Source organism: Diabrotica virgifera, chromosome 2 (genome assembly GCF_917563875.1).
Source record: "Diabrotica virgifera virgifera chromosome 2, PGI_DIABVI_V3a".
NCBI classification, from domain to species: domain Eukaryota; kingdom Metazoa; phylum Arthropoda; class Insecta; order Coleoptera; family Chrysomelidae; genus Diabrotica; species Diabrotica virgifera.
In genome coordinates, this window is record NC_065444.1 from 124,620,742 (window position 1) to 124,646,195 (window position 25,454).

Below are 25,454 nucleotides of genomic sequence, written 5' to 3' on the forward strand. Positions count from 1 at the left end.
ATTATTTTTTACGTTTGCTATTCTTCTTGCTTGTTTAAAAAAATTACTTTATGGATTTTACAATAAACCTTTATAGTTAATGCATGTGTTTTCTTGTTAAAAAACTGACAACGAATAGCAATGAAGCGGCCCTAAACCTTCAGTGCCCAGGGCCCGAACTTAGGTTAAACCGGCACTGAATAACATTGTTGTTTTTAGTATTTTCTTTACAATTTCATCACATTTTCTCACCTTGTAAACCTTCCTTGGACTTCTACAAATGTTTTAACATCGAAATTGGCTATTTCTGTTTAGTCATTCTGAAGCTGTTATAAAAAAGATATAACAAAATAAAATGACGTTTATTAAACGTCATTCAATGTTTACATATCAAAACCGTACCGGACACACTGCGTGACTTGTTGCATTAGGATTTTATAAGTTTAGATACTTCGTCATAGAGTATCTGGAGGTCTTCCAAATTGTTGGCTATTTTAGCTGTATCGTCTTATTTTAGTAGTTTGTGTTTATATTTTTTATTTTTTTTCTAATGTAACAAAAAAGATATATTGTTTATAAATTGTATTTTGAAGATGTTTTTGGTTTTGCTTCCTGTTTGGAAGCCGAAACATAAAAATTTTGTTTCAAAGCTATGGGTTATTTCCAACTAATTATTTGGTAAATCATATATTCCACAAGAATCTTGTGGAATATATGATTTACCAAATAATTAGTTGGAAATAACCCATAGCTTTGAAACAAAATTTTTATGTTTCGGCTTCCAAACAGGAAGCAAAACCAAAAACATCTTCAAAATACAATTTATAAACAATATATCTTTTTTGTTACATTAGAAAAAAAATAAAAAATATAAACACAAACTACTAAAATAAGACGATACAGCTAAAATAGCCAACAATTTGGAAGACCTCCAGATACTCTATGACGAAGTATCTAAACTTATAAAATCCTAATGCAACAAGTCACGCAGTGTGTCCGGTACGGTTTTGATATGTAAACATTGAATGACGTTTAATAAACGTCATTTTATTTTGTTATATCTTTTTTATAACAGCTTCAGAATGACTAAACAGAAATAGCCAATTTCGATGTTAAAACATTTGTAGAAGTCCAAGGAAGGTTTACAAGGTGAGAAAATGTGATGAAATTGTAAAGAAAATACTAAAAACAACAATGTTATTCAGTGCCGGTTTAACCTAAGTTCGGGCCCTGGGCACTGAAGGTTTAGGGCCGCTTCATTGCTATTCGTTGTCAGTTTTTTAACAAGAAAACACATGCATTAACTATAAAGGTTTATTGTAAAATCCATAAAGTAATTTTTTAAACAAGCAAGAAGAATAGCAAACGTAAAAAATAATCCAAAAAATACTTTTAAAAACATAAATAAAAAACAGAAAGTTCCACAAAACAACACATGACAAGCAAAAAAACATATTCTAAAAAATACACAAAGACAAAAATTAGATCACTTTTTTTCTTGACTTGGCATTCGCAAACTGCCATATAATATTATCACAATTCAGTTTCTCCAGTTCTTCATTCTCTATATACAATAGTGATAATGCGTCTAGGTTTTTTGACCCAAATTTGACCTTAAATATGTTTTTATTCTTTTTAAAGCCGAAAAAGACCGCTCACCTGACGCGTCAAATAAATTTGCAGTAAAGTTAAGATATTGGGAAAAGTTGCATCCTGGATGACATCAAATTTTTCATAAATTATATGTTTATTCAAGTTTTGGCATAACGTTACAAAATGGGTAATTTCATTATGCAAGTTCTCTTTGGTTTCATCAACATCGTTTTTGTTTCTCGCATAAAGTATTAATTGACGTCTTGACTTCTTCTTTATCTAGAGTAAAAAAAACATCTAAAAGCTGATGTCACACCCTTGTAGCATTCAATTCGCGATTCTGAAAATAGTGACTAATTTTCTAGACTCTAAACTTTGTGCGACAGCGATTTTTTTGTCGCGACTATAAATCGCAAGTGGAATGCTAGCCTTAGAGGCCACTGTATAATGCAACATTGCAATTTTTGTAATCGCTTTACTTTTGAACGTTTGAAAGAGTGTGTACCTATTATTGTTTGGATATTGGCATTTTCGAGAATAATCTATTCTTTATCTATAAATTAGATGTATGTATGTATATTGTATATCTATTTTTGTCTTTCGTTTAACTATTTTAAAAGAACTTATTTTAAAGCCGAAAAGTGAGATATACCTATTATTATTTAAGCCCCATAATTCAAAATGAAATTATTAGAAACTAAAAAACTCCGTTTATGCGATTATTTTGGATACAATTCGAGACATCTAAACATTCTAAATCTGACAACTTTCTATAGTTTTTGGAAAAGGGCTCCGCCATAAACACTGACACTGGGCCTCTGTGGGGCTAGGCTACGCCACTGTGTATAGGCGTGAAGAGATGTAACAATAGAACATAGGCTTTTGCAGTGTATTGGCGTTGGCGTATCTGCGTATGAGATTTTTTTCGGAGAATATGAAGATTATTTAGCGTCTTTATTTTTTTATAATGAAAAGGAACGGGCCCCTGGGCGCCCGCCCCAAGCGCCCAGTGGATAAACCGGCACTGATGTTATTGTCAATTGTCATTGTCATATACACAGTTATATTTATTATACTCCTTTAGATTTATGTCACTAAAACTGCAGCTAACTTCGTGTGTATTTACTTTGTTACGTTTCCCGTGAAGTCCATGATTTTGGTACTTTGTTTGATCTAAATATGGTACATATTTAGAATTATTGTTTCATTTAGGGCCGGTTATTCGAACGTTAATCAACAATGATCACTATCAAATATTTAATTACTGTCACCAACTGTCAATGTCAACTTTGGTTGGGTTGTTGAAAACATAATTGATAATAATTATGAGATTAGTTAATCAATTAATATAAAATTATTAACATAATTGATTAACTAATTTCATAATTGTAATCAATAATTATGTTTTCAGCAACCCAATCAAAGTTGACATTGACAGTTGTGACAGTAATTAAATATTTGATAATGATCATTTTTGATTAGCGTTCGAACAACCGGCCTTAAATTTATAATTATTAAAATGTATTGCATTTTCAACTTTATCGCAGAGAAAATGTTGAAAAATAGTTTTTATTATTATAAGTAAACATTGTTTTAAAATTATTTTTAATTAAAATCAAATTTTCTGTAGCCATATTAATTTTCGTTATTGTCAAAAATAGAGACATTATTGAGCAAGGAGCACATTTTTTACACACTTCCTTTACAACTAATAAAATTTGATATCTGATGGGATATTGTAAAGATCCTCATCCTCAGGCTTCTACAAATATTTCAAAATCAAAAGTAGCTACATCAATCCAGTCCTTCTCGAGTTATAAAATAAAGAAATACAAAAAAATCAGAGTCAGAAAATAATAGAGGGTATCATATAAAATTGGAGGGTTGTGTTGAACCATGTTCTGATAGTCCATGTGGTGAGACCGCTCCCGTCTGGAAAAATTTCTGATTCGGTTTCTTTGTGGATTCCTATTCAAAAATGTCCCCTTTAAACAAATCTGAAGGGTGCCGAGCGGAATTTTTGGGCAGAAATTGTTTACAAAATTTTTTAAAAAAATACAAAAGATCACGTTTTTTGCTCCGGAACATATATTTTTAAGTTTTGTGGGTAATTCTAAACAATAAAGGTATCTTGTAAATTTTCTCAAAAAATGATAGTTTTCGAGTTATAGGCGATTCAAAATCTGAAAAATGCGAAAATAAGCATTTTCGAGGCCTAAAAACTCATATTTAAATTAGTATTTTTGAGGTTGCCAGATACTAAAATTGAAGATTGGACATTCAGCTTCAAGATTCTGAAGAGTGATTGCGTCTAACCTTAATTTATACCGTTGTTTTCTAATTGTTAAATATGCGTGTTTATCCGATTGTTTGCCGGTGCGGTGAGCTCTATTTCAAAAATCTCCTATTTTCCTCCGAAAAATATGTTTTCTAGTTTCTTTGGAATATTATAAATTGTATTTTGAAGATGTTTTTGGTTTTGCTTCCTGTTTGGAAGCCGAAACATAAAAATTTTGTTTCAAAGCTATGGGTTATTTCCAACTAATTATTTGGTAAATCATATATTCCACAAGAATCTTGTGGAATATATGATTTACCAAATAATTAGTTGGAAATAACCCATAGCTTTGAAACAAAATTTTTATGTTTCGGCTTCCAAACAGGAAGCAAAACCAAAAACATCTTCAAAATACAATTTATAAACAATATATCTTTTTTGTTACATTAGAAAAAAAATACCATTTTTTCTCACAATAAAACACTGAAAACGTTTGTTTTCTTTACTTCTACAAAATTTATAACTTACAACTATGTGATTTATACCATTTTTTAGTTTCATTTTCGTTTTAATTATTTTTCGTAATTGTTTTTCTTTGTTTTTAGCGTTGTTGTTTTTATTTACTATTTTTTGTTATAAGTACCCAACTTTATAATTTATAATTGCAATTTTAATTATTATTTAATTAATATTAACCGGAAAGTACATTTTAGAATGTTCCTCGAAAATATCAGTTCATTTATGTATATTAATTATATTTATAGCTATAGCTGTTATTACATATTAGTAGAATATAAATAGATACTGGTTTGTAGTGTCTTTTGTAGTGTCTATTTGTAAGTATACATATAAATCTATCCTTGATCTATTGCCTATTATTGTGCTGTTGAAAGTTATTATATTTATACTCTTTGTGATTGAAATAAGTGTTTATAGTTTATATTCATTTTATGGGTAAAAAATTATCAATGGTTCTCTATTTTCATTAGTGCTCATCTCGTCATCTAGATTAATTTTTTTATTTTATTCTGGTATTACGCCGTTGCCAATTATTCATTCATGACAGTTGTTATTTATCTAGAAATGAGCACTTAGATCAAATGCCAAATATGATTGGGGAAACAGCATCTTAGTACCAGGGCCCAGAGCACGCCAAATAGAATTCTATTTTGCTGACGTCACAAAATAGAATTTCATAATGGGAGAATCGACGGTTGCTAGGCAACGTGACGTCACTAAAATAGAATTCTATTTGGCGTGCTCCCACAGCTGTATACACAAACATGATGATTTGGCAAAACAAACTGAATAAATGACAGCCAATATGACAGGTGTAGCTTTAACAATATGATTGCCACTATCTATTAAATTTTGGAGGTCCTTATTGGAAGACCTACACAATAAGCTAGTTAGCTGTAGAACAGACAATTTGCAGATAAAAAAAGATAGCCTTGCTCAATGCTCATCGTCAATGAAGAAGAAGAAGTAAAATGGCAGAAGATTAAATGGTAGATACTACTAGAGACATCGATTTGAAAAGAAGATTACTCCCTTAAAGAAGCTGTAAATTGAAACGTACGATTTGTCGGTTACCAAGATTATTTGTCTAATATGTACTCCAATAAATGTTATTCTAAAATAATAATTAAGAAAAGGTTTATTTAATACTTTATATCAACACTTTTGGTTTCATAGATATTTTTATATCTTTTATCATCACCAAGACTAAAGTTGTTGTTTACTTTTGACAAATTTATTAAACAACTGAGAATATTCTAACATTTCGTTAAGTCGTTAACATTTCTGGTTAAGAATCTGAATATTACCTAATCACTTTCAAAAATAGTATCTGCTAAACAGATTGACATTATTCATAAGCGTTAATCTGTGCAAAACCAACACACTTTTTAACTAGCCATGTATGGCTAATAATATTGATTTTAAATGTTGATTGGAGTCGATTATAATGCCGAGCCAGGTGTGAATGTTCTTTTAATATAATTCGAATTTTCGCATTGGTAATTGGGCCTCCCAATAACGAAGTTGGTGGTTTCAAGGTCTGTGGAGCATTCATTAACCTTTAGAGGTCATATTCCTGGTTTGTAAATACTTTTTGCCTTGTTTACTCTTTAATTTTACGCTTTTTACATTATAGTGGCTTATTTTTTCTCATACAATCAGTTGGTGTGAATGTATATACACATACACACATAGGAAAAGTCTAAGGATATTTTTAGAAAGAGACGTAGTTTCTTCTTTAATTGTTTTGATAAATCTGTAGCGTTGTAATAGCTAATACTAGTTAATAAATTTTGTTACACCGGTAATGTGAAAAGTTGAAAATCACATTGTCATTTGTTTTGAAAATTTCAAGAATTTAGAGGGCCTTTCAAACTTTCAAAACTCTACTGAAAAGTAAGGTTAGACTGACGATGATAATATATATGATATATGATGCAACATAATCTTAATTTTAATGTACGAAAATTATAACCTACATTGAGATTATAAGAACTACCACAAAATTAAAAAAATATTCTTTACAGTGAGTAGCCACCCAGAACTCAATGAAAAGTTGTTGGTTTCAAGGTCTGTAGAGCATTCATTAACCTTTAGAGGTTATGTTTCTGAATAAAAACACTTTGTGCGATGTTATTTTTATTCCTACGTTTCTCATTTCGATTTTATTTAATCTTGTCATGAATAATATTTTTTGTGACTGGTTATTATTTAGTCGAAGTTGAAATTTGATTGGATATGTTTCCGGATGCTAATTTTTCAATTATTTTTTATTTTGGTAATAAGTTTCGTTATTAGGTAACACTAAAATGAATTATGTAAAATAAATATCTTGGATTTGAATTAAGTAGAAGAAGCAATATAGGGAATTAAATTAACAATAGCAAAGAACACCGCACACATCTTACGGAAAATATAATGTCACTAAAGTGCAATATAATTTACATTATTAGCCCAATAAAATAAAATCAAATCAAAATGTAATTCCGTACAGGTTGGAATAAATTTTTTATTAAAGTTTAGTTCAAGACAAAAGATATTTTCAAGAAAGTATATGATTCATCTGAGGGGATCATTGTTTAAATAATTAAAAATTGGTAATTTTTGCAGAAAATTTACTTTTTTAACTGCTGCGGCAATTCTTGTTTTTATTATGGATTTTACAATTTTTTTCTGCAAAGATGAAGAAAGTCTTTTATATGAGACTTACTAAATTAAATTTGACCCGTAATTTATTTAAATAATTTTAAATCAAAATTGAAAAATAAATTTTAAAAAAATATTATTTGCAATATAAATAAGCACTATAAAATATTTTGTTTTGCAGAAAAAGTTGCGCTATAATATCACTATAAATTGACAAAAAAAAGTGGTTGATAAATATTGAATAGTTTATGAGAGATTGAATTTGTTTATTAAAAATTACCATTTTTTCAATTTCAAAAACGCGGTTGTTACCGATAGAGTATACAAGTTTTTAAGGTCTCATTTTCTTTGCTTTAATGTATTTTAATTAAACACCCCTTCAAAATGGCGTTTGAATATTGATGTAATTTGTTTAAAACTTGTTTTTTTAAGAACGTCACCGGGATTAAAAATTTTTAATTTTTTTTTCGATATTCGTGTTCCTGGTAGTTTTGGACAGACTTACAAAAGAAAAAAAATCTAGATCCATTTTTGCCGAGATAGCTTTTCCAAGTTTAAAAATTCATAATTTGTTAATTTATCAATATTAACATTTTAAAGTTCGTGAGTACATCTATCAACCCTACTACTTAACAATGTCATTTATACATAGAGTTCAAATTTTAGAATATTTAAAAAAATAATGATTTTCGTAGCGACCTTAACTGAAAACTTTTTGCATGAAGAGTGGTGCAGTAGTACTTTGCAATATCTTCGTTAATAATGGATCAATTTCAATGTTTTTTTTTTATTTTATGGTAACTTATAAAAATAGTAACATCTAAATGACATTTTTAACAATAAATATTCGTCAATTTGTTATAAACATTTTTTTTTAATTTTTTTTCTCTAGATGTGATAAATAAAAATTGACACAAAAGATTTTTTATAAAAAAATTAACAAAATAATACTGAATTAGCATTAAAAATTTGTTAAAGACTTTTTGCTTTGTACAATATTAAAATATACAGTGAGCACGTAAAGGTTGGAATAAATTCATTTTCTCGAGAATGGACGATTTTGGACAAAAATCCCGAAACAGGTCAATTTTTATTTTTAAATTAAGACTTTTTGGCATATATATCATACAGTGACGACGTCACCCACCTGTGCGTGATGACGTCATCGATGATTTCTTTTAAATGAGAATAGGTGTCGTGCGATAGCTCAATTCTCTATTCAGTAGTATAAACATTAACATAATTATTTATACAGAGTGTCCAAAAAAAATTTTTGAATTAAATTTATTGACATAAAAAGAGGAATGTACGTAATTTATTTAATTCAAACATTTTACTGCTCTCAGAAAACAGAAAAAAAATATTTATTTAGCAAATAAATATTGTTTCTTGCTTAAATTCAATATTAATGCAGCAACCCACCTGCCTCTTGACAGTTTTAACATTTAATTTAAGCGAAAAGCGATGATTATTTTTCAAATAAACATTTTTTTCTGTTTTCTGAGAGCAGTAAAATGTATTTTGAATTAAATAAATTACATACATTCTTCTTTTTATGTCAATAAATTAAATGCAAAAATTTTTTTTGGAGACCCTGTATAAATAATTATGTTAATGTTTATACTACTGAATAGAGGATTAAATTATCTTTCAAATGAGCTATCACACGACCCCCATTCTCATTTAAAAAATCATCGATGACGTCATCACGCCCAGATGGGTGACGTGACTAAGTATGGTGTATATGCCAAAAAGTCGTAATTTAAAAATAAAAATTGAACTGTTTCGGGATTTTTTTCCAAAATTGTCCATTCTCGAGAAAATGAATTAATTCCAACCTTTACGTGCTCACTGTATATGTATTTTACATTACATTTTATAATCTTTTTAACAGGTAATACACCAAAGATTTGTGTATTGTGTATATATTTGTTAATTTTTATTCACTTATATACATATATTTATATAGAGGTTGTCCTCCATTTTTTTTATATAATATATTTTGTATTCACATTATCTTTGCGAGATTTTGCCAATGATTTGTACAAAGAAAAAAGTTTTTATGATTCTTTAAGAAAAATTTACTATTTTGTTAAATTTTTAAAATAAAAAATTGTTTTAATACTCTTTTGTGATTATCTTTGGTGCCAACTTTTGTTTATCACAATACTAGAGAAAAAATGTGTATACCTAATTATTAATTATTTATGGCAAAAAGGGTCATGCAGATGCTATTATTTTTATATGCTACCCCAAATTAAAAGAAAACATTGAAATTGGCCCATTATTAACAAATATATTGGAAACTACTCCTCCGCCAATTTTCAGACAAAAACTTTTCATTTAAGGTGCTACGAAAATCATCATTTTTTAAAATATTCTACAATTTTGATTATGTGTATAAATGACATTGTTAAGTAGTAGGGTTGATAGATGTACTCACGAACTTTAAAATGTGAATATTGATAAATAAACAAATTATGAATAGTTAAACTGGGAGAAGCTATCTCGGCCAAAAATGCTTCTAAAAAATTTTTATTTCTTTTGTGGATATGTCAAAAATTACCAAGAATACGAATATCGAAAAATAATTTCAAGATTTTTAATCCCGACGATGTTATTAAAAAAATAGGTTTTAAACAAATTACACCAATTTTCAAACGCCATTTTGGAAGGGTGTCTAATTGAAATTTTGATTTGTCAATACATTTATCGAAAACATACATAAAAGCAAAACAAATGAGACTTTAAAAACTTGTATACTCTATCGGCAATAACCGCGTTTTTGCAATTAAAAAAATGGTAATTTTTTATAAACAAATTCAATCTCTCATAAACTACTCAATATTTATCGACCAATTTTTTTGTCAATTTATAGTTATATTATAGGGTAACTTTTTCGGCAAAACAAAATATTTTATAGAGCTTATTTATATTGCAAATAATATTTTTTTGGAAATGTGTTTTTCAATTTTGATTTACAATTATTTAAATAAATTAAGGGTCAAATTTAATTTAGTAAGTCTCATATAAAAGAAAGTTTCTTCGTCTTTGCAGAAAAAAATTGTAAAATCCTTAACAAAACCACGAATTACCGCAGCAGTTAAAAAAGTAAATGTGCAAAAATTACCCATTTTTAATTATTTAAACAATGATCCCCTCATATGATTCATATACTTTCTTGAAAATATCTTTTGTTTGGACCTAAACTTTGATAAAAAATGTATTCCAACCTGCACGGAATTACATTTTGATTTACATGTATTGTAATTTTATTTGATCGGTCTATAATAGATTCGTCTCGGAATTACAATCATTTCACATCAGTGCGTCAATTCTGAATTTTTATTAATAACGGCTGGCCACTCACGGTACTGGGGCGTCGTTCAACTTTGTCGAATTCGACTAAAGTGCGAAATTGGAAAACCAATGCGAAAGATAGGAAGGAATGGAAGCTGACTCTGGAACAGGCCAAGACCCACCACGGGTTGAAGAGCTAATAATGATGATGATGACTGTGCATCCAACGAAATCGTACAATTTGACTGCAGACCCTGGAAATCGAAAGTGAACAACGTGAAAAATGTATCTCTCATAAAAATCAAAAATTAAGTGGTATAAACAAATAATAAAATATTAAAAATAAGATAATAGTTAAAGGAAAGTGCAGTGTATGAAACAACGCAAAAGCCTTCAAAAAAATTGTAAGTTAATGCATGCCTGTAGAATAATATTCATAAAATCAAAAATCCAGTATTACCTAATATTTAAGCATATTATAATCAAAAACTAATTAAAATAAACCACGAACAAAAAACTTGTCGATAATAGATTAAGACTAGCCATTTAGCAAAATTAAACATAAAAGTCAGGGACGGCTTCGGAAAATTTAATCAGATGGAAGATAAATTAAATTAAAGTTGGTAGGTAGTGTTTTCTCTGAACCGTCGAGGTGGACGGCACTGCCTGACGCCAACTTTAAATAAAATAAGATTACGGGTATAATCCCACTCGAATGAACAATAAAAGGGGCAAACCGGAGCATGATAATTATTTTGACGAAGAGGAAGCATTTAAGAAAAGTAAGTCAACAATAAGAACACCACCCCAAAAAGATGACAAAGGAAAACAAGAAATGGATGAAATAGAGAAAATATTAGCAGAGCTGAAGCAGGAGATTAAAACAGAAATAAATAACTTAAAAACAGAAATGAAGGAAGAAAATAAGAAGACCAGAAGTAATATAAAAGAACTAAAAGGAGAGATAAAACAAAATAATGAAGAAATAAATAATATAAAACTAGAAATCCAAAAAATGAAAAATTAATGAACTAAGGAAAGACAAAACTTGATAGAAGAAAATGAATTGATTAAAAACGAAAATAAAAAGATAACACGATAACAGAAGATATAAAAAAACTCCAATAAAACAATAGAAATAATGGATAAAGACAAAAGGAAAAATAATTTAATTATTAGTGGGTTAGAAATAGATACTGACGATTCAGCAGCACTGAAAGAAAGAGGAAAATGATTGGAAAGCATTTAGGAGTAAATGTTAATATTAAAAGAGCATGTAAGATTGGAATTAGAACATGCTTAATAGAACTGGGAAACGGAGAAGAAAAAACAGCCATTCTACGAAATAGGAACAAACTAAAGAATGTTGAACCCAAGAAAATATGGATAACAGAGGACCTTACAAAAAAAATGAAATCTCTAAGAGACAAAGCAAGGGAGATGAGAGATAAAGGAAAAACAGTGAAAATTGGGTACAACAAAATTACAGTGGATGGTAAGGAATGGAGATGGAACTACAATAAGGAAAAAGTAGTGGAGGTAGCGAGTCCAAAAAACTAGCAGAGCGACAGAGAAGAGACGAAGTAGAGGCCAGACAAGTATCAGAAAACAAGGAAATTACGAATACACTGGACAATGAAAATAAAAGTATAGACTTGATTAGTGATAAGATTAAGTTTAGGGATTCAAATGTTAAACATAATAATAGAAATAGGATGGGTGGTGGAAATATTGGTAGTATAGGTAGTAGGGTGGTCCTTATTTATAAGGAAAAAAATTTTTTTTCGAATTTTTTAGAAATTATTTGCCAGAAAATATAACAAATTTCAGCTCAATCGGTTAATATTAACACGTGCCGCATCGACGCTAAAGTTGTGAGATTCAATGTAAGGCAGTTATTACCTATAAGAAAGACAATGTACGCGTACGCTCGACTGTAAACATAAAATTACGCATTTTTTTTAAACTTTAGTATAAAAACATACTAATTAAAATGAAAACGTAAAATAAAGATATAGTTTATCCTAATACTATATTTTTTATTTATTGAAATGATACATCCACTTCAGATACATATTTTGGATTTAAGTAAGCCTCCTTTTGTGGCGACTGGGAACTCTCTCCGGTACTCCTGAACAACCTGAATAAAAAAAAATAATATTGAATGTGTTTTCTGAACCTAGCCTATATAATGTGTTCAAGAAAAAAATAACAAAAAATTAAATTTATCTACTCTACGTCATATTATGTATCAGTTTTTAGTTTGTGAAAACTGTCATTATAGATAGCAGTTCGTGAAGGATTTAAAGTGTGCGTGAAGTACCTGTGTATTTTAAATGGGACTAACTGCTAAGAAAAAAATAACAAAAAATTAAATTTATCTACTCTACGTCATATTATGTATCAGTTTTTAGTTTGTGAAAACTGTCATTATAGATAGCAGTTCGTGAAGGATTTAAAGTGTGCGTGAAGTACCTGTGTATTTTAAATGGGACTAACTTTTTCACACACTTTCAATGGGTTTTTCACACACTTTCATATAATCAAATATCCTTAACTTTCGCGTTGTCATGGTGATGACATAATGAGCAATAAATTACAACAAAAATTTTGACAGTTTTGTGGTTTGAAAGAAATTAGAATTTTTAAATGTCAAAGTTCTAAAAATTGTAAATAGAATTGAAATGAATTCCAGTGACGAAGAGTTACAGTTTTTTGATTTATTTATCGTAGAGTAGATAAAATATTGTATGAAACTGTGCGTGAAGTACTTTTTGCGAACTTACGCGATGTAGAGCACTCGCTATCGCTCGTACTCTAAGTATCGCGTGCGTTCGCAAAAAGCATACTTCACGAACTGTTTCATAAATAACTATTGTTTATACATACTACATACCTGTATCAAAAATTGTTTTTGATGTTCATTTTTCGTCATTTTTTCATTGTAATCCTCAATCAACTTGACTCCTCTTTCTGCAATATCATTTGTACATTTTAAGGTTGAAATGATATTTTTTCCTGTGCGATAATCCTCTCTGTTTTCCCAATTCAGCGGATCGTCCTGAAGAAATTCAACACAAATACCGAATCGTTTAAATAACTGAAGTGAATTGGCGGACAATAATTCAGTTGGTAGATCTTTTTGAACAAAATTTTGGACATCTCGGATTTGCAACGATAGTTTTTTCTCAATGACTTCTGTCTCTTCATTTTCTTCTTCTTTTTCATTCACAGTCTCTATGTTTTTACTTGCACATTCCATAATTTTTTGAGCCATTCTAATTTTTTCAACTCTCTCAATTCTATCGTCAAATATTGCCATGGCAGCACACTCTTCACTTAGATACCATAAATGGTTTAAAAATTTTGTTATTGCAATGGTTGCAATGTTTTCATTAATATTTTTAAATATAACCAATTTTCTCAAAAAATATATATCATTTAGGGGAGCTCCTGTAGTATTCGTTGCTGAAAACCAGGCCTCTACATAACAGTATACAACGAAAACGCAAATTTCTGCATTCAGTTTGGAATTATCCTTTCTCATTTTCATTTGATCGCGAAATAAAAAAAGTTTTAAACAATAAATCGCTTTAGCCATCCATCTCGCTAAATGATATGCACCGGGGGCCCTAAAACTCACATTTGTTTTATCTCCCAAAAAAATGAGCGTCAATTGCAAAAACTCTTTGTAGTCATCACGTGGTTGCTCTTCTGCAAGTTTCTGTTTCACAAAATAAATAATTTCGGGCGCTACATCTTTCAGTGCATTATAAACGGCTTCATCGCTGGTATAATCTAAAAATTTCATTTTATCAATATTCTTCCAGTTTTCTTTAAGTGCTTTGAATTGAGCAATTTCAGGGCCGGATGTTACAATTGCTTTTGTCCTCGTGAATACACCAGCCAAAACGACCTCAAATATATGGTGTCGGCATGGAAGCCACAAAATATCTCGCCCTAACCTTTGTTGAAGCAGAACTGCAGCTCCTTTTATACGTCCAGTGTTTGATGCTGTAGTATCAAAACAAAAGGCTTGAATTTTTTCGGTTAAATTCCATTCATCAGTGATATGGAACACAGCAGAGCAAACTTCCGATCCTGCTGATGATGCAATTCCAGGTACTCCTAATAATTGTTCAAAATCTAAACCAACCGCGATCACAGGAAGCCGATCAATTTTCTCATTTTTTGTGATATCAGGCAATAATTTGGAATCCCAATGCACTTCAATAAAATTTGCATCATTTCCTACCGATTTTATTGATGAATATTTTATTTTCCGCAAAATCTCTCTATTTCTTTTGATAGACGATCTATTGAGAACAAACTCGGTGATATCTATATTAAGAGCTTCTAGGACGGCAGAAATAATATGCATTGCATCCCTGTCACTCACTTTACATTTGTCCAAGGCAGCGGCCAGGCGAGGTGTCATTAACGTCTTTCGTCCTCTCTTGTTTGAAGATGGACCCTGTTGAAATTCCGATATGAAATATATGTCATCTTCACTGTTGTCTTGATTTATCACTTTTTTCTGTGAATCTTCGTGTTCTTTATCTTCCATTTCAAAATGTCCAATCGAACAACTAGAATTTTCCAACAAATCTTCTTTTCTTTTCAACTCTGCAGCTGTGCGTTCTTCTTTCCGCTTTTCCTTACGTAATAATTTGATATCTACTCCCAACATACAACCTACTCTACCTTTCTCCCTTTGCTTAATTAAAAATTCTCTATCTTCGGCGATTTTAATCTCATTTAACGCATTTAAGGTGGCAATATCGAAAAGGTTGTCTAAAGCTTCTTTAAAATCATTTTCTTTTTCTCTCTGCCGTTCAGTATCTCTATTTTTAGATTTTTCTAAATTTCTGACATTATCGTACAAAGATTTTAATTTCAAAATACAGTTTGAACGGTTTTGAACTGGGATTCTTGCTTTTTTCCAAAAAACGACCACTTCATCAATAACTAAAGCACTGCTGTCATTAAGATTTAAATTTACCACTCTCATGTTATAAAAAAGTACACTCAAAACATCTCGTTTACATGGTAATTTACTACCGCAGATTTGATTTTTCATCACTCCAACTAGATAAATATTGTTCCGCAAAGTGGACATTTCAGCACTTTTATCAATTACTTATATAGCACGTCTTTTCTTATGCACTTCAAGTACGAAACTAAAACGAATGTAGCATTGAACAAATAATATGTAAAAACAAAATTGACTTGTCGAGACTTGTAGTCGCGCTTGTAGCGAATTCGAACGCACTTGGCGCCGACTCGTCGTAGCATGTTAGACAGTCAGATGCATGAAACTTCAAGGCCAATGCGGCACGTGTTAATATTATCGGATTGAGCTGAAATTTTGTATTTTTAATGTTTTGGTGTAACTGAACAAAATTACAAATAATTTTGAAAAAATATGAACTTTCGAAAATAAGGACCACCCTAATAGGTAGTATAAGTAGTAGTAGTAATAACAATAATCAAATACTAATTTTGTAAATGACGAATCAGAACAAATAGGAATAGCGACATGGAACGTGACCTCTCTAAATGGAAAGGAAATATATAATATGTAGCTAAACTAAACCCAAATCCGACACCTGAAAGGGTATAAGAAAGGGGAGAAACAAAGAAAGACCGCAGACCGACTGGCTTGTCTGCTGCAGTACCTACTGCAGAAATTGATATCATCGACGATTTTAGACACCGCAGTACCGTGAGTGGCCGGCTTAATAAAAAAATAAGTTGTATTTGTTAAGCCATTCAACATTTAAATGTTATTTATTTAAAAGACAGTCATGGTACATCTGTCGTTGTTATTCTCAACTATACAATTTTTTTCATTGCTTTTTTTATTGTTTCAGGTAAGAGTCAAAATACCAGTTCTTGTATAACGCTATTGTAGGTAAGTGTACAGTAATTACTTTTTGTTTTATGAGTACCTACTACTAACAAACCTGTTTACTTACTCCTAGCACACGAAATATTTCGTGTCATGTTTTTTTAACAGAACTAAACATTCACAATTTACAGATTTGTACCTACTTAGATCTTAATTTTTGTTTTAGTCACTTAGATATATTATTTTTGTTTTCAAAAAAGATTCAAGATTTTACGAGACACAGTTTTGTTTGATAATTTTGGCCGTTAGAAATCTTACATAATATAAGACATAAATTTCTATTTTTTCGTACCATCTATTCCTGATTGAAAATTCCAAATACTATTGGCGATGAATGACGGCCTCTCGTGGATTTCGGCGGAACTAAAATTGAGGCCTTTTTCTTTTTATTGCCCTGCTATAATGGGGGTTTTTAATGTCAAATCGTTGTTAAAATCGTTGTCAGTATTTTCGAGAATCAATATAATTAATAAATTTTAATACAACAGATTTAATTAAAAGCTTGCAAAGCTTTTATCAAAAGTGTTCTTATTTGTATGTTGTGCTGCAGAATATTTGGCGTAAATTTAGGAGGACCACGTTCTTTTTGATTCTACTGATGCTGGTAGATTAATCGATGAGACTACTAAATTTTTCACTTTATTGATTTTTGAAAGTACTGACAACGATTTTAACAACGATTTGACATTAAAAACTCTCATTATAGCAGGGCAATAAAAAGAAAAAAGGCCTCAATTTTAGTTCCGCCGCAGTCCACGAGAGGTCGTCATTGTGACAACATCTCCAATTGGTGGGTAGGTACTGAAATATTGACTACTTTTGAAAGTGTAATTATAATAAGACTATGTAAAAGAGCAAATTTATACAAAAACATTTTTATTATACTTATATCAAAACAAGCTGAGAATGTGAGAATTATCATAACGAAAACTTAGTTTACGGCTAGCAAACATCATTCCTATACATATTACTATGGATGTTTGGTAGATCGATAGAAATTTTTTAAGGGATAATAGGGGACGCCATTTGCAACATTTTTTGCTAATAATGTATCGCTCAAACTGTTAAGGTTTCCGAAATAAAGTTAAATTTGTCAATATTCGACAACCGTCTATTTCGCGTTTAAAAATTATCTAGGCGTACTACATCCCTGTTTTACGAATGGAATAAAAATGTAATCCTACAACACTGACTCTTCGCATACAATTTCCATCAGCTATCATCATTCTCCGAACGTATAACAAACAAAAAAGAATCTACGTGCTATGCTAACAAACAAGCTACCTGCTATGAAGTGGTTTATTTTGTTTTATAAACATGGTTATTGTATGCGTATGAAAGGTGCGTTTTACTGTTTTGACATCCGAATTGTCTTTGGAGTTGCATTAACAACGAAGGGTTTTTGCCATCTGAGCAAGTAGTACGTAAGGCATTTTGTATGTCAAGGAAGTATCTCGCTTAGATAATTATTTTTAAAGATAAAATAGACGAGCAGCCTTATTTTCGAATATTGACAAATTTAACTTTATTTCGGAAACCTTAACAGTTTGAGCGATACATTATTAGCAAAAAATTTTGCAAATGGCGTCCCCTATTATCCCTTAAAAAATTTCCATCGACCTACCAAACACCCTATATAGGGTGAGGCAGATAAACAGCCTATTAGAAATATTTCGAGAACTAAGGGCAACAGAATCATGAAAATTGGAATAAAGGGGTTTTAAAGAGTGATCTATTTAATGAAAATATTTTCATCTATTTGCTACTTCCGGTTATACCGGAAGTTGCTTATAACTTCATTTTTTTTAATGGGACACCCTATATATTTTTACATTTTTGGATTCTCCTCGATGTCTTTTTCTTAACATATGAGGTTTTGTAATGTTATACAGGGTAGTTTAAAAGATAATTACGTTTTTTTTCTTAATTTTGTAACAACAAACCCACCCAGTAGAATTGTATTAGTTTGACGTCAATAACTCTATTTATGTTTAAATGATTTTTAATAAAGTTTACTATTGTCAAAAATTATTAGTATAGCTAAATGTTAAATTTTAGTAGGTATACAGGCTTGGTCGAAACTCGGAATGAGTATTTTCTTAAGTGGAACACCCTGTATTTTAGTGTTGTAATGAAATGATATTTTATGGTACTTTTTTATTTTCTAAGCATTCCATATACCTAACTGCTTTTTGTGATTAATTGTTAATGGCACCAACAATCTTAACCCTTTCGGCCCCCTCGGGATACATAATATGTCCCACTAAAGTTTAAAAATATTTACTGGCTCAAATACGTCCCGATTTAAACGTAGTTTTGCTTTAGTGGTATTATTAATGCTAAAGCAAAAAAATAAAACTAAATTGACAACATTGGGTGACTTCCGGAGTCAGTTACAGATTTATTTTCACAAGTTCTCAACGTTTTAATGTGTTTATATTCACTTTTTACACCAAATATGGTACATATTATAGTATTTTGATAGAAATATTCCTGATTTTCTAGGAATAACCCTAGTGGGATAATAACGTCCCAGTGGTATTTTTAAGCGGGAGATATTTAACCCATTGGGTTTTTTGCAGTATGTCAAAACAAGGGCTTTCTGAAAAGGAACTACAATTTTTAGCCGAGAAGCTTTCAGATATTAAAAGTGAACTGGACCGTTTTGAGCTGATGCCGATAGCGACAAAAACTATGAGACAGATACAGCAACACTTGGACCTATTTTTCATAGGCTGCCAGTGGGATATGTATGTCCCAGTTAACAATACCAATGTCACACATATGTCCCATCTGTCAATGTCAAATCTAAGAAAAAAGTCTTTGAAAACCTGTTTGCGTAACCTAATTACATACAAAAAGCTCAGAAATTAAGATTTCAACTCGTTTATTTAAGTAAAAAAAGTGGGGCTGAAAGGGGTTTAACTACGTAGGTATTTGATAGCTTAACCAATATTAATAATTTTAGGGATCAGTCTAGATTAATATTTTCAATGGGAAATAAGTCACAATTTACCAAAAAAATGATTTTATTAACGTTTCGACGCCCAAGTCGGGTGTCTTTATTAATGTATTATTTATTATTAATAAAATCATTTTTTTTTTGTAAAATCGTGGCTTATTTCCCATTGAAAATAGTTGATTATAAAAATGCCACAAGGAAATAGCTTCAGAACAAGATTAATATGTATTCATAGGCGTAACCAGGGAGGGGTTTGGGGGTTATAACCCCCCCCATTGGGATGTACTTTGAGCTCTATACGCTTAACACCATACCCTTCAGAGACCTTCCAGTAGTTGTAACCCCCCTTTTCCAGTAGTTGTAACCCCCCTTAGGATCATCCTGGTTACGCCTATGCATTTATTTCCGAAAAATTATTTGTGATTGAATATTTTCACGGCCAACCTAATAAAATTTCACGTATTTTTTGTTGCAATTAATGTTTGGCTTGAATCACCAATAACTCACAAATTAAAGCAGTTAGGTATAGGGAATGCTTAAGAAATAAAAAAGTACCATAAAATAATATTTCATTACAATACTAAAATACAGGGTGTTCCATTAAAGAAAACTCAGAAAATACTCATTCCGAGTTTCGGCCAACTCTGTATACTAAAATTAAAAAATTAGCTATACTATAGTCAATTCGCTAATCTGAGACACAACTGGTTTCACTACAATCACAATAAAGATGCATTAGAAATAAACAAGCACGAGGAGCACTCCCAAATCATGATTTGGGAGTGGTCCTCGAACATTCAACGTGTCTCGGTTTGTTTATTTCTATACAGTTCCTTTTTTTTGAGATTGTAGTGTAGACAGTTGTATCTCAGATTAGCGAATCCACTATAACAATTCTTTCAAATTTGCTCTTAGTTTTTCACCCCTGTAACTTATTAAAATAAACATTATAGAAGTTCTCAGGGACTTTCGGCCCTCGCTAATAACGTAATCTTTCATTCTGCGTTTAAATTTTTCAAAAATACTTATTAGTTTTTCAGGATTCGAAAAAAATGAATCCCCATTTGAATAGCATTGCAGCCGAAAATACGTAGGTACCCATCCCCTTAAAGTGGACTTTATTATAAATTCGGGCGCAAGGTATATAGGCAAGGCGAAAACGACGGGTTCGTTGGAAAAAATATTCCCATGAGATTTTTTTGTATTCGCGGTGTGCAAGTACTCGGAAGGGATACGTGAAACGATCGTGCGCGAATAGCGGAGAAATATTGCAACTTTCTTAAATAATTCATATTGTCAATTGAAATTGTCAAATTGACGTACATTTCATACCTATTGTCATTTAAGAAGAAAAATTATATATTGCTCCACAATATTGACATGATATGCAATTATTATATAAAGGTAAATTTAATTAATTGTATTTTGCTTGCATTTAATAACTAATTTTATTTACTACATACAATTGTTTACGTTTTAATAAGATAACATAAATCTTATTTTTTCTTCTTATTATTTTTTTGGACCATGGCCTTGACAATTATCCAGTAACCAGGACCATATGATTGGCCAATATAATTAAAAGTGCGAATAAAAGTGCAGAGCGAAGAAACCAGGTGTCGCTTTTCCGAACTTGCACGGTCCCAATAATCACATTCGTGAGACACCCCAGAATAAGGTTCAAGAAGTCGCCCATGCGAAAAGTGGTCCAATTTTTTTTAACAATTTTTTTTAATCAAATTGCAAAAATCATTATTTTCGGCCCGGAGAATTTTTTTAGATTTTTCGGACCATTCCGGACAGAAAAGGTCTCTTAAAATTTTTCTCTAAAGTTGATCGTGTTCGAGTTATAAGCAATTTAAAATTTGAAAACGTGAAAATGGCCATTTTTAAGACTTAATAACTCGGTTAAAAATTATTATTATGAAAGTCAGAAAGTGACTAAATCAAATTAAAGCCCTCCCTTTATGACCCTGAAGAAATTTGTATCATTAATTTATTACTAAGCTATTATTTTTAATTTGTATTAATAATGGGTAGTAAGATCGTATTGACGCGGCTGTAAATGTGAGTGCGAGTGAGATGCGCCATTCGACTGCCTGAATGGCATCTCTTTCGCACTCATCATGGACGGCCGCCTAATACGTGCATGGCGCTCATTAATTTTACTTAAAAATAACAGCTTAGTAATCAAATAATGACAAAAATTTCTTCAGGATCTTGTAGGGGGGCTTTGAACTTTGATATAGTTAATTTCTGATTTTCATAGTAATAACTTTTAACCGAGTTTGCCTTTACCTATTAAGCCTTGAAAATCGCAATTTTTGGTTTTTTTCAATTTTAAAATGGTTTTACCCCGAAAACGATTAACTTTAAAGAAAAATTATAAGAAACCTTTTTTATCCAGAATGGTCCAAAAAAAAATTGTTCCGGCCAAAAATATTGATTTTTGCAATTTGTTTAAAAAAAAATTGTTAAAAAAAATTTGGACCACTTTTCGTGTGGGCGACTTCTTGAATCTTATTCTGGAATGTCTCACGAATGTGATTATGCAAAAACATCTCATGGGAATATTTTCTCCAAAGAATCCGCCGTTTTCGCCTTGTCTAATAATAAGAGTTGGTTCTAATAGTAGATACTCTAAATATACAGTCGAACCCGCTTATTGGAATAGCCTTCGTGCCAAGCAAAAGTATTCCTATAACCGGGCTATTCTAATAACCGATCATTGGTGGCTAGTAGAAACGTTTAAGAACCTCAAATTTCTATTCCTTAAACCGGGATATTCCTATAACCGGTATTCTAATAAGCGGGATCGCTATTTAAAGTTTTTTTGAGTTTTAAAAAATCATTTTATCGCCAACAGTCACTAAAGTCATTAATTATTGTACTCATTTGCCCTCAGTTGCGGCAGTAAAGTAACACTTTATTGTACTGAAAGAAGAATTTTACTTTACGTGCCGCGATTAATCAAATTAACCGAGATTGAATGTAAGTGGTCGATGGCAGTAATCGAATAGCGAGTATTTGAGTGGACTTACAATTTATTTACTTTAGTTATTAAAAATATTGTACGTAATTTACGATATTATCAATTAAATTTATGTCAAAAAATGAAATTCTGTAGTATTTTGTAATTATATTCATATAAAATAAATTAAAACTTTACCGATTTAGTAATTATTCAATATTGATAACTATCGATTAAAAATCGAAAGCGGTCATCTTGCAAGTTATCTGTCATCACTGTCATGAAATTATTATGACGTCTAAAATTTAAAAAGTTCTTAAATTGTAAATTGCAAGTAAGTGTTAAAACTAATAACAAATTATGTTGGCAAATATTATTTTATATCAATAGAACATATCTTAACCGATTGCCAAATATACCAGCAATCGAGAAGTAAACTCAACCTTCCCAGGGACATATCTGAGCTTCTTAGAGACAATACAAATATCAACAATATCATACAGTTTTTAACGAAAATAGAAATAATATGTATTTTCCATTGTTGTCGGTTATAACCCCAGTGCTTCGGACGACATTAAATTTAAAAAATATATGTTGGCGATAAAATTTTGTATGCACCACGTCAGTAAAAACTCCTTATCGAACTCGTCTGTTACTCGCCTCGCTCGCTACGCTCGCTCTTCTCGTAATATCAGACTCGTTCGATAAAGAGTCACTTTACTGACTTGGTACAAAAATAACTAATCAAGTTTAATGTATTTTGTTACTATTTTTATTACATAGGATTTTTTCCAGTTCTCCATTCCATTTTTTAAATTTGTTTGAATGTGAGACTGGGTATGTACGAGGTGAATAAACTTCCACTAAAACCACATAACACAGTGTACCACTTATGTCGAATATTGGGCAGTAGGTACAAGCGTCTTATCACCACCTTTTAGCGGGTAAAGCGAACGCGATAAAATACTTCCTTTCATAATTCAGCCTTCGAGGTTGAGTCAAGGGCAATTCTTATTTGTTATCTACACATCTTCCAGGATAAACATGTTTATCTCTCGATAAGCCAACAATGAACTATTTCAATCTTTCTCATCACGCTACATTTTTAGGTAATATTATGTCATTTCCAGGAGATTTTTGTAAATAAGGTGAGGTAATTCACCTTGAATTTCATAGGCTTGATTTTTTAAAGGTATTTCAATTTCGTTTTTCGTTCTTCGTGTGAAAGTTATGTTCGTATGAAAGTTCCATTAGAAAAGTGATTTTATTATGTAATAAACAGAAATAGATAGTTTATTAATTTTATTTAAATTGATTATTACGATTAGTCGGAGAGATAGAAGCGGATTTTGTGCGTGATAAGTAATATGGAAAATCTATTCGGGGATAGTTTGAATTAGTTGTGTACATGACTTTCCCCAACGGCCGGAAACCAGAGTGGGGGACGAGGGTAGTTGTTAACATGGACTTGATCTCAATCCGAAAAAAACAAAGTAGGTACATGGTAATCAGTAAGCGCGAAATATTAAATACACGGCTTTGGTTAACGTTAACCAACAACCAATTGACAGGGTTAACAGCTACACATACCTTGGTACCAACCTAAACAGCCAATGGGAACACTCTACTGAAATAAAACAACGCCTATTAGGAAAAGCAAGATCAGCATTCGTAACGATGAAGTCTGTTTTTAGAAATCACGATTTACCACTTGTTACCAAAATCTCTATTAGCAGATGCCATGTATTTTCAACGTTATTATACCCAGTAAGTGCTGGACACTTTCTGAAGCTTGTTTTGTCGGTTTTTGTAAAAACTATATTTCAAAACAAAACAGGACTGGTTGAAGCTGTAATTCAGATATGGTTTGCAGGCGAGAACATATTAGAAAACTTTAAAAAATATTGTTATTATTTAAAATCTGCAAATAAACTGTATATTATTAAAATCACAGGTAATGGCAACATTACGTTAAAAACAGATTTGATACGATCTCAAAAAATATTCCTCTATTTCAAAAAGTGCAACATACATTATTCATCTGTTGTATTCAATTATAAAATATTTTCTGTAATAATAAGGGATATTATAGTAATATAGGTAATATACAGGTTTAAAGGAAAAGAAAAGAAAATGAAGAATAAAAAATCTCATTTTTTATTCCCAGAACACAAGTAGAAAGCTAAATTCGACCATTATCGATGAGACTTATTAAAATAAAAAAACAGTAAAACTTTAGAGCTTTAAGGCTGCAACTAACATTTTTTGTTTCACCCAGATCATAAAAAGGCAATTGGTACTTTGCCATTAAATTATTTCTTTAAACTCTTCAGATTAAGCAGAAGCGGTTCTAGAAAAAAGAACTAAACTTTTTACTGCCTCTGCTCTACATCTTCCTGTGAGAAAAAACTAAAATCATTACCATAAAGCTCGTTAAGATTTTTACTGCACAAATGCAATGGACGTAAAGTAGTACCAGCTATCTAACAGATTCATGAATATTCAGCTCAGAAGTGTGCTATTGTTGGATGTGTGGAATTCCATAAACAAGGGATCTACCTGTTTTATGAAATGATCCCTTGTTTATGCAATTTCACACCTCGAACACAAGCACTCCGCTGAGCTGAATCTCTTAGATACCTGCTACGGGTATACAAATAAGATTTGTCTTCCTGTGTTAATGTTTAAAACACTTTAAAACAATTGAGTACGTAAGTTCCTCTAATATAAAAATGTGCTTTTACCAAATTCTATCAGTAGATCCAGATGAGAAGTATACGTTGTTGCCAATCAATTTTCGGTAGATGTAAGCTTTTTAGCAATATTTTTATGATTGTGCTACCGGTAACTTTTGTAAAATGGATACTTTCGAAAGTCACTTTACCACTTTTCTTATCAGACCCATAATAATTCCGATTTGCTGGTTTTGCGGAATAAAAAACAAAAATAAGAAGATAAGTAAATATTTGCACATTTCGGGTAGTACAAACGGCAGAAAACGATAATTAATAAATTGTTTTCAATCATAGCCATCGAAGTAGATAACACCTTTGTACGCTTACCACTTGAGTAGGAAAGTCGGGAGAGATTTTTTGATCTTTGGGTTTGAGTTTGTATTCAGGTATACGTACCTGATGAGATCTAATGATATCTAAATGCATAGTGGGGTTTTATTACCGATTTTAACACAAATACTGACAAATCTTGCTCCTACGACATATACATATACTGTCATTTATACATAAAAGCGATACAAAGCTTTTCTAGCAGAAGAAGTGGAATAGAAAAATCAATA

The 25,454-nt window shown here is 30.9% G+C and overlaps 2 protein-coding genes across 4 annotated transcripts in view; one reads left to right on the forward strand and one right to left on the reverse strand.

Moving 5' to 3' along the window:
• Positions 1–25,454, forward strand: part of LOC114324627 (ecdysone receptor) — a 1,502,986-nt gene that overhangs the window by 1,234,699 nt on the left and 242,833 nt on the right. The gene's annotated exons all lie outside the window — the stretch shown is intronic.
• Positions 12,329–15,746, reverse strand: LOC126879609 (uncharacterized). Its single transcript, XM_050642777.1, has 2 exons — positions 13,212–15,746; positions 12,329–12,455 (listed from the first exon to the last, which is right to left on the reverse strand). The coding sequence occupies exons 1-2, from the start codon at positions 15,432–15,434 to the stop codon at positions 12,381–12,383; spliced, it is 2,298 nt and encodes a 765-aa protein (XP_050498734.1). The 5' UTR covers positions 15,435–15,746; the 3' UTR covers positions 12,329–12,380.